Here is an 11,649-nt window from a genome sequence, read left to right as displayed (position 1 = left end):
CAGGGTAGCAATTAGTTCACCCCTAAGGACAATACAATAGGATTGCTAATCCTGGCTTTCACAAACATTTAGTCTCTGGCTGCAATCAGAACTGTAAGATACAATCTTTATGGCTTAAACTGGGTAATTTAATTTCAGACTATTTTATAAAGTTAGCTGGACTGGGATTAACCTCTTCTCTTCCAGTATCCTCTGTTACAATATATTCATTTCAGTAGTTACAATACAGTCTGACATACAGGTACATTTTGTTTCTGTCCAGCAGGATCCACTGTTGGTACATTTTTAACACAAGCAGCTTTACAAATACATTTTCAACACAATCACTTGTACAAATCAGTCTGATATACAAATGACATATAATTCTTTAAAAAACTCCAGCTAGCTATGCTGGCATATGTTACACATACACTGCCCTACTTCTCCTGGCATAGCTGGCAATACCTTACATAATAACTGAAGTCACTTAAATCTAAAGTCTGCTCTTTTTAATTTCATTTAGAATAACAGATTCATAACCGGGTAATCCATTTTCTTTTTCTAACTTTGCCTCCTCTTCTTTTCCCTCTTTCTTGTTTTCATCTTCTTCTTCCACTTCTGATGGATCCACATATATATAGAAATATCCCATGATAGCAAAGATGGCACTCACAGCAACAAGTAGGACAGCAAACAGAACAAATTCTGCCCACTGTGGGAAAAAAGGAAAAATGAATAGAAAGTTGTTGATGTAATCTATTCCAATGAATGCATGAACACTTCTCTAAAATGTACTCAGTGGTGAATCAGAATTTAACATAGTATGTGTTTATTGTGTTTTTTTTCTCAATATGTAACCTTCTCTACTAGGATTTCTGATATGATTCACTAAAATATTTACAGACCAGTTAAAAAAATGAAACTTTCTGCCTTCAAATTGAACGTGCAACATCATAATTCATCTTATAATCAAGTACCTTATTAGCTGTGCATAACAGTTTTCATGACATTGCCAGCACATGCATTACAATCATTTTAATATTAATACAATTCAAAGTAATGAAAATGAGAATAACCTAAAGAGGCATTTCCTTTCTTTGACTTGGTATGACCTCAAATTGGGAATACATAAATATGGGGGGTATGGAAAGAAGTGTCTCACTCTTTGGGGCAAATTGGAGTGCTTATCTCCTGCACAAAAAAACCCAAAACAAAACATTTTTATGTTTTTTTTGTCATGCAATTATACATTTACTTAAGAGTGCTGCAATATCTCCCACTGGTGTGATCTGTACCAGAAATTAGAAAAATTAACATAGCCACTAATCACAAAAAGGATTATGCCTGCCTGGTAATCATGGCAGAGATATCAGAACTAACACTGTAGTTGGAAAAATGGTAGCTTGGAAATAATACAGAAAGTACAGCTATGCAAACTTGTGTATCTGAAGTTTGGAGTCTGTGATAATATAGGAATCTGTTGTAGGCTGGGTGGTAGAACTATAACAGACAGAGCAGAATAAAAAAAAAGACTTGATTATGTTAATTATTCCTGGGATTCATTAATTCAGTTGTGTGGTATAGATTGTTTGGGTGTTGTAGTACATGGTGACAGTTGTGGAGGAGAACAGGAAGAACCAAAACAGAAGGATGTTATTTTTCGATTTTACAGGGCTCTGAGTAATACCTCATGAGAATACTGCATACCTTTCCTGAAACCTTGCAGAAAAAGGGCATGTAGCACGTGAAAATTGTGCAGATGATGATTAGCAAGGTGTTGAAAGGGATGGTAAGAGGGCAGCAGTGTGACAATAGGTGAAGGCTAGTGAAGATAGGTGAAGGCTGCCAGCCTAGCCAGATAGAATTTTATAGATAATTCTGTCATCAGTAAATATTAATGTAAACCACAGGCTTGTTGTCTTAAATAGTAAAAATAGTGTTACATGTGGAACTGGAAAATAATGTAACAACAGTGCACTCTGCTGTAAGGAAGCTAAGTCAAGCATTTTATGACTGTCTTTGATCTTTAAAGTTGGCTCTGGCCTGTCTAGGTGAAGGAATTCTTGCTATTGTTTAAGGCCCGAGTTAATCACCAGAATTTGCATGCATAAATGTCCTTTATGGTTTTGCTTCCTGACCTGGTGTAAGCTTACTAAAGAATGTAAATGCAGTTTCTGTTAGCCTGGGAACCCAGGGAAGTGTGAAGAATGATGTAATGTGAACCAGGAATGTGATTTTAAAAACAGAGAGAATCAGAGAGCATTACGCATTTTTGTCTTGACTATCCAACTCATCAGCACTATCTTGGTCTATATGTAAGTTCATCTTAGACTTGTGTTTTCTCTCAGAAATAGCTAGAAACTAGAAAGATTAGACTAAGTGTTTTTCTGTGATGTCAGAACTGTACTACTGAATTATTTTAAGCATTTATCTGTGATCTCTGAACTCTTGACTAGCACTGTGTAGTAAGAAATATGTCTTGTGTTTTTATTATTTATTATTAAATATTTTAAAACCTTTCATATGTGGCTGTTTTTGCAGAGATAATTTAAGCTCTTTAGAGTACTTGTATGCTTTTGGTAAAATTGTACAAAACCACTCCAATAGCTTTAGCCATGGGCTATACTACTAATTGGATAATAATATTGCACAGTAATAATTGGACACCCTTGTAACGGCCTTTGTTTAGCTGATAAATATTAGCTGGGTGGTGGCAGTGATTTCTACTGTATAGTCTGGGTAAAAGGGGCACAGCTGGAGAACCTGTGCCAGCCTTTCCTAGGAGTGTCTGTGTGATTGTCTAAACTCATCTCAATATGTGTGTGTGTGTGTGTGTGTGTGTGTGTGTGTGTGTGTGTGTGTGTGTGTGTGTGTGTGTCAGCTACTTGGGCAGGGACATGAAGCACTGGTTGGACAGAGAGTGTGCTGGAGGTTTTAGCTTGCCCACTAGGCTGAGATCTGGACCCTATAGCTGTGCCAGTGGGGAGTCTTATTGGGGACCTGGAGAGCAAGGGAGCAACCAGCTCCAGACTGACTGTGATCTTTGTGTGCTCGTAAGGGAAATTGCACTTACTGTGTGTATTTGTTATCCTTTCCTCCTATATGAGACACCCCTCACTGGTGTTAGTGGTGAGGATTGAGGCTCCTTGATTGCTGGGCCAGGGCACGAGGCATCACATGCAGTATGAAGAAAAAGTGCATGCAGCGACCATATGTACCACAGAGGAAGGAAGAATGAGTGAAAAAGGATATAAACTTGACTGCTTAACATCAGGTTTCAGGTTAGACAGTGAAGGCTATAAGAAGTATGAGAGGGAAGGGGCGAAGAAGAGGTGTCTAGAAATGGACAAGTTCTATATGGACTTAATGAAGTATTGTTGATAGAGAGGTGGTGGTTTCCAAGGAATAACCAGACACAGCAAGAGATAGACTGTAAGGAAAAAGAGGGATTCACTGTTAAGTAAATGCAAATCATATAGGCAAAACTTCATTTTGGAAAGTACCAGTTACACTGCAATACTGAAAATTACAATGTTTTTCATTTTTGGAAAAATATTAAAGTAATTTAACATAATTTAATATAATTCTGACAGACTGGAACACACATGCAAACTAGTTGTGTATGCATCTGTATTTGCTTAAATATTTATAGACTATATTTATTTTCCCCTAAAAGCTCAAAGGATCATCTTCTTTTCTTGAAAAACTTAAAATACACTGCCCTGCAGGATACTGAGGCCAGTGAACCTGACTATGGAATGACTTAGAGGAAAATTGCTGACAGATGGAAAAGTATAACATACTAGAGTTTGTTTTTCTTTGATGAAGGATAACTCATGCAAGGATGCTTCTATTAAAGACCAGCTAAAACAAGTGTGCATTTTAGATAAGGGAGGTAGCAGAGCAGGCAATTCTGAAACACTGACCCCACATGATGTCACTGAGCCTTGTACTCTCATACACAAGGAAAATAGGCAATGATTGTTGAATGTCATAGCAAGGAACAAACAATGTCCCTGTCTGGGCCCTGCAATAACTAGACCATACTCATGCAAGCAGGATACACTCCTTGGAGTACAAGGAAGAGGAGTCTTTTCCAAGGGACAGGACATAGGAGCCACCAAACACGTACTGGTAAGCAAGTCATCTTAAAATAATACAACTTGCACAGTACTGGAAAGTAATAAAAGGCCTAGTGCATAAAGGAGTGGTTAGCATAGTGCACTCTATGCTGAAAATATGAGATCTCCCCATAACAATAGATATGCAAACAACAGGATGTCTACTGCTGAAATGAATGCCCTCCTCCACTTTCCAAATGTCAGTGTAGTCATCTACTTCTCTTGATTAAAGCAGTTTCTCAGAACAACCTGTGTACTCAGACAATGTTACATTTTAAATTACAACTCATATTTATTTAGCTTTTTTGTTGTGATGAAGATGTAGAGGGTCATTTTGGCTGATTACCAATTCTACATTACTATTTTTCCCCCCTTGGACTTCACGTTTGCTTGCTCAGCCCCCTCATACCCTCACATCCATATTGGGTTTGCCAGCTATCCTCTTACCCCTCAGACTTACTCTAGTATTGCTAGGACCAGCAGTGGATACTAATGTCATCCTGGGGACATGGCTCATCTGTGCTTCCATCCTGGGTTTTTTTGTTTTATGCCATACCCACTCCCTTTCTCTGCCCCACATGCTCATTGACTGAATCCAAGGGAAACTCCCCTCAGTGGATCAAGGATCCCCTTAGGGAGTGTATCAATGAGCACCCTCTGACCCATGATGAGCATTTCCATCCCATCCCTGCCACTCCATCAGTCACCTGAGACACTAATTGAACCGAGGTTTCCTCGGCCATAGTTAGCTCTTTAACCCTATACTCCACCAGCATGTCCCACTTTTCTATTATCTTAAGAAAAGCCTGAACTGTATTGGGGTGAAGTTAGCAGCTGCCCTGAGTGCAAGCAGTTATGGAAAAACTGTAGTGATTAACTTGCTACATTTGTGGTAAGGAGGTTGCTACACTTACGTTTCAGAGTGAGACCTTTTTTCTTTTTTGGTCTTCAGATTCAGAAAGATGTTCTTTAGGTTTGAGAGTGGCACCAGGTCTATGGGAACTTCCCAGGGTAAACCAAAAATGACCAGCTCAAGTCACTACAGAAACAAATATTTTAATATAATGCTGCAAGCTTCCACTCAAAAGCTTTTGCATAAAATGCTTCATCAGATAAACATAAACATCAGTTTCATAGGCTCATAGGTTCATAAGTAGATACTAGGCTATTGGCCTATAGGTAGGTACTAGGCTATTGGTCCTAGGGCCTATATAAGCCTAGCCAAAAAGGTACCCTGGCTTTCACCACCCAAGAAAATTATTTTCCTGTGCCCCTGTCAAGCAGAGCCACAGAGGTGATCCCCGGGGTGAATTTCCTATTTACCATCCAATCATCAAGATATTTCTTGAAGAGTGCTAATGAGGAGCTTTGTTTGATATAGATAGGTAGTTTGTTCCAGAGTATGGGAAGTCTCTGGGACAGGAATCTATCCCTCCAGCATGTTCTGTTTATTGTGGTGACAAGGTTTAGGTCCCTAGAGCGTGTAGCATGGATTGATTGGAATTTCTTTAAGTGGAGCATGTCCAACAGCTCTGGGTTTGACATAGCTTTGTATGTTAGGCAGAGATCACCTCTGAGTAGGCGATATGCGACGGAGTAAAGCTGGAGTTTTTTTTAGATGGTCTGCGTAGGGCATCTGTTTGAGGCCAGTAATCCTCTTTGTGAGGTATTTCTGTGACCTTTCCAGTTGCTGTAGATCTCTTGTGAGGTACATACGAAAAGAGGCGTTGTATTCTATAATGGGTCTAATGAGTGACAAGTAGAGGGGAACAATGACCTCTTTTTTCCTGGATGAGAAACCTTTTGTGATGAGGTGTGCCACGTAGAAGGATTTCCTGACTACTGTGGCAATGTGATTATCAAAGCAGGGACTACTTTCCACCTGTATCCCAAGGCTCTTATCACAATTTCAGTGTTAAGTAGACTACCACCTATGTGGTAGTTTATGGGTACAGAGTTTTTACCAAAGGGGATGACAATGCAATTTTTGACATTGAGCTTGAGGCTATGGCTTTGGCACCAGGCATCTGTCTCAGTGAGGCCCTTTTGTAGGATGTCCACATCATTAGGAGTTTTGATTATGGCTCCTAGTCATCTGTGAACTTTGTTAGCCAAAGACCTTCTGTGTTAGCCTGTACTTCAGAAAAGTAGGTACCAAACAGGAGAAGACCCAGGACTGAACCCTGTGGTACTCCACTTGTCACTGATCTGAAGTTGGATTTGGAGTCTGCTACTTTCATAGTGTGGGTTCTGTCATTGAGCCAGTTGGCAACCCATCTTGTGACATAGGGATTTACACCTAGTTTAGTGAGTTTGTCTGTAATTCCAGAGTGCATATCTTTATAAATAATTTAAAACATATCACATGACATCAAAAGATAAAATCCTTGGTCAGGAATCAAATGACTACTAATGCCTTAATTTTACAAACTATTCATGCCATTTAAACCTGCATGTTGATTGGCTCTCAAAATATTTATCCAAAGACACTTTATGTTTTCAGTTCTGATCATCAAATCCCTACCCCTTGTACACTCAAAAAAAAAAAATGTAAAATGATATGGATCAATGTGGTTTTGTGAAGGGAAGGCACACATTTGACAACATTAACAGAACAATACTGATCCAGAGGGAAGCAGAATATAAGAAAATACCACAGTTGTTGGTGGGTGTTGTTGCAGAGAAACCATATGACAGAGTAAGCCGGAATTTTATGAGTAGGATAATGGAGGCATTTGCATTCCCTGATACAATTAATGAACTGGTTCGGCAATACCCATATGCTGGGGACATGATAAAAGGAAGTACTTAGGAGTATGGGTTAAAAAGGATTCTGCTATGGCAGCTAAAGTTATGTGGGAAGAGACTAAACAAAATATAATATTAAAACAGAAAATGTAAGCTCATGTTTACAGATATGGACAGCAAGATACAAGCAGTGAAAATGTTTTTAGTCCTTTTAGTTTTATATACAGGTCAGGCATATTTTTATCGACCAGAGAAGTTGTGGACAGTAATTAATAAAGAGTTGAAGGATTTTATCTGGGAGGGGAAGAGGGCAATGGCCAAGTGAGATACATTAATCCTTACCATAGAAAAAGGTTGTTTAGGATTATCTGATTTGATGGGATAATTTAGAGCTACACAGTTAATGCTCATATACATAACACAAGCAGAAAACTATAATTCAAAGTGGACAGGGATAGAATTCAAGTAATAAGGAGAGAGTGGGATTTTGGCTGTAGATCCTTTAAGAAGAATAAGAACGGCCATACAGAAAATTATTTTCATAAAGTTGCAAAAAGTATTCAAAGATCTAAACCAGTACAAAAATGGAGAAAGGCGATTCTGCCAAAAGTGATGACTGCAATTCGTGGTACAGAGAATAGGCAAGAGAAGGGTGGAATTTACTGAAGAAAACTTGGAAAGGAACTAAGGTATTGGGAGCAAATAACTAGAGAGGGAAAGGTAACAGACTGAGAAGAGGTTAAGAAGACATTTGAACTGCAGGATAGAGATTGCCTTCCTGATCGGAGATTTATATCAGAGTACTGACAAAGTGAAAGGGACAGGGGAGTCATAAGTGAACGACCTGATCTGGTAGAGTTTTTAGTAGAATCTAGAACAGAAGCTGCTGCTAAAAAAGGAATAATTAGTAGGGCACATAAAATATTGCATGATAACTGTAGGAATCAATCAGAGGAGGTTAGAAAAGATTGGGAAAAGAGACTGGATAAGCAATCCACAAGGAAACAATAGGAGGACATGCGAATGGCTTCCAAATATGTAGCAAAGTGTAGAAGATTTAGGATTTTTGCTTGGAAGTGTTTGCATAAGTTTATTTATACCCCTAACAGACTCCAAATAATTTTTCTAAGTTAGATGGCAAATGTTGGATGTTCATAGGTTTATAGGTTGGTACTAGGCTATCGGCCCTAGGGCCTATACAAGCCTAGCCATAACAATTCCGTGGCTATTTCTTCCCACACTATTTACTTCCCTGGACCCCTGTCTAGCAGGGGTCCTATGTGTTGTGGGAAAGAAAGACATTACTGGAAACATATACTTTGGGAGTGTAATGAGTTGGCAGACTTTAAAAAAATCCCTACAGAGTAGTCTGTCAGAAATATTGGTTGAGCAAATGGGTGTAAGGAATTTACTTTTTGATCTGGGATACAGGATCTGAACTGCCTAGACATAGCAAGGCCTTGCTAAGTTTAATTCTAGTGGCTGCCAAAACAATTACTAGAAAATAGAAATCAAAGTTTAAACCAATTGTATTTGAAGTACTTAATACTGTAACAGTAATAAAAGAACTGGAAGTGGATTCTTTAGAAAAGGGTAGGATTAAACTATATAGAAAAAAAATGGAAATTGTGGGAACAATACATGCAAAATAATGTTTTGGAAGAGGAGTGAGGTTTAAGGGAAGGTAGACATTGAGTGATTTCTGTAATGTTGGATTGATTCACAGAGGTTGCCCCACCTTTGGAACAAGCTTCCTATTCATGTTAAATAAAGCCCCTCACTGGCCCTATTTAAGCTTAATCTGGACAACTGGATGGGTAACTGGAAATTCATCCCGGGGGTTTCACCTGTGTCCCTCTTGGACAGGGGCAATAGGTGCTGATTTTAGTGTCTGACTGAACCAGACACCCTTGGTAACATGGGTTAAACTTGGCTAGGCTTGTAAGTAGGGTTGCCAGGTTTCTTTGTGGCTAAAACCACGCCCCTCACATCACTCATAACTCCACCCATTCCCACCCATGCCCCTCCCATTTTGTGACATCACTGTGATGTCAGCTGAACAGAGGGAATACCCTCTTTTTCTGTTCTGGATGCCTGATTTCAGCCGATTTCTCCCCAGTTGCCATAAACACTGTTCAAAACTTTCAGTGTGCATACTGTCTTCTTCTTTACTTCTACAGTGATTACAGATATTTTGATTTAATTTAAAACATTTATTTCAAATTTTATAGTACAAACCACTGATACACATTTGCTAAACAAAGCAATACAGTCTCACAATGAAAACAGACGTAGCATTAAAACTACTCTGCCTTTAAATCTCACATTCACTGAAACAGCATTGTACATTGTTTTCCAAGTTTAAGATGATAAAATTTTAAAATGTTCTAAGAAATTACACATATTAACAACAATCATATCTTACATCAATAAAACAGACCTGAAAATGTATAGCATGGTCTGAAAATACATGTTTAGTATAAAACAATATATAATGACACACTTGGTCTTGCAGCTTTTGAAAAATGTACCTATGCATTTTATAGAAAGCTACAGAGCATATGCTTAGTGTGGATAACTAGTGGATGGTCAGAAAACTAGCTGGGTCATCAATTTACATACCTTTGCTATACCAATCTCAGTATGTCACAAATAACAATTAACCACAGCTGACCCTCAATTATAGAGCATTATATCAAAATAGTTAGTAATATTAACAGGAGAGATACTATAGCAACAGGTAAGTTTGCCCTGTTTTATCATTCTAAAATATTTTAACCACATTCAACAGCTTTAAGCAATATAATTTTAAAGGAATTGCAATAAAAAACTTCCTCTTAAGTTAATTACATTTCAGATTTGCTCCTGTAAATCTATCTAATACAACAGTAAGAGCAGTATAGAAATGAATGTGATAGGTTAGATAATACAAGGAGAGGATATCCATTATAAAAAGCAGTAGACATAGAAAGGTTAGAAAAAGGGTAAAAGAATGAAAAGAAAAGACCAGTAAAAAAGAAGGCAGCAGATAGCTGAATTACAAGCCTGTTAGTATGTCAGAGTCTGAAGATATTAGGCAGGATAGTATGCTAAACATAAAACACAATAGCTACTCAGAAACAGATGTAATTCAACGAAGAAACAATACAGTAGCTAAATAATTCAAATGCAGTTGAGAATAAATTCCATTTGGGCAATAGTACCAATCAGATCAAATATCACTTGCAAAATGCACAGCGAATAAGCTTTACTTTAAACATGATATAAACATTTGCAACATCACAATATACAGGGAAACATTACCAGAAAGAGAAAGTGAGAGACAACAATGTGCAACTCACTTGCAGGATTTCATCTAAACCGCTTCTATCTTGCTTGGAGATCAAATGATCGGGACCCTACAAAGACTGCCTGTTATGATGCAGAAAACAGCAACAAACTCCCCAGACAGTATGTGAAACATCTCTACCTTATATGAAAGCCTGGACTGAAGATAGGCCAACTTAAATACTATAATGGCTATGCTGCAGCAAAGCATTTCTCAGGAAATACTAAGAAATAAGGGATCATGGCAAGAAACCATAGTTGGACAAGCTCAAAATTATGGGTAAAATGCCCTTACATAACTGTAACCTTCTATTCTGGTGCCCCCTCAACTTTAAGTTAAGGAACAAAAAAGTCCTGTCATATTTGAAGACAGAAAACAAAGCTCTTTTTTGTTTGATAAAATGCAGCAAACACTAGGAACATTTGTAGCAAACAGCCCAATACAACTTATAGGATGCTTGAAATGTTACAGTCATTCAATCCTGACCGCAGATGATCAGCATTCATTTCTAAATGCCAGCAATGCATTAATGACAGACCAGCACCTCTGAATTGCTCCTAACACCTTACATCCATGGCAGCTGCCCCCTTCATCCCACCCTAGCCATGCAACTTCTTCTCCTTTATTATAAGCCTGCTGAAGCCCCAAAACTAGTAACAATTCAAAGCACAGGCACAGCTTAAATTTGGTTCATTGTTTATCTAGGTAGGACACTGACTCCATTGAATACATTAAAAACAAAGGTAAAATAAAAGACAGCAGGATGACAGTGAGGGTCTTTCAGGTACCAATATTTCAGAAATTGCAAGAGCCCTTAAAAACCTGAAGCTAAACAAGTGTAGCTACAACATGGCGGTGATCTTTTTGTTAAATTTAATTCCTGTACTGATGTAATGTAATGTTTTGTACACTTGCCCTCAACATTCCCATAATGACAAAACCAAGCTTATTAGTAACGCAGTAAAGTGAGCCTCCACTACCCTACCTGAACCACCTGATTTCCTTATCTCTCAACTTCTTGATTCAGTGATATATCAGCAACTTACTTACTCTTTTGCATAAAAAATAAATAATGTACCTATTCTATGAATCCTTGAATGCTGTCACTTTTCTGCTGCTACCCCCAAATCAATAACGCTGTTCAAAGCATCCATCATTTTGACAAAAATGCTTCCTTTAATCATTTTGAAGCCTTCATTATCTTTGAGTCCTTTTGTTTTCATGTCTGTTTTTAAACCACTTGAACTCTGTGGATTCCTCTGAGATTCTTAAATGTTTATATTACTCCTCTGCCTCCTTCCACCAAGAATGTACATAATGAGTCTGTGCCATTTTTATTGCCTTTCTAATAAAGTGAAAACTAAGTTTCCATAATTTTACAAATCTCTAGGAGTTTTACAAGCAATCTGCAGAAGATAAAAAACATTAGGAATTATCTTAGACCAAAAAGTAAAGATAAGGATTACAGAGAAA

The 11,649-nt window shown here is 38.0% G+C and overlaps 1 protein-coding gene across 1 annotated transcript in view; it reads right to left on the bottom strand.

The window, feature by feature from the left end:
- Nucleotides 1-415: 415 nt before the first annotated feature.
- Nucleotides 416-11,649, bottom strand: part of LOC122804857 (solute carrier family 15 member 2-like) — a 1,359,362-nt gene continuing 1,348,128 nt past the window's right edge. The window contains exon 22 of the mRNA XM_044075020.1: nt 416-691. Coding sequence (XP_043930955.1) covers nt 473-691 — 219 coding nt within the window. The 3' untranslated portion in view covers nt 416-472. The remainder of the gene's footprint in view (nt 692-11,649) is intronic.

This window comes from Protopterus annectens, chromosome 6.part0 (assembly GCF_019279795.1).
Source record: "Protopterus annectens isolate FY-2018-M chromosome 6.part0, PAN1.0, whole genome shotgun sequence".
NCBI lineage: Eukaryota > Metazoa > Chordata > Ceratodontiformes > Protopteridae > Protopterus > Protopterus annectens.
The sequence above is the reverse complement of the archived record's forward strand: the minus strand, read 5'-3'. Positions and strand labels throughout refer to the sequence as shown.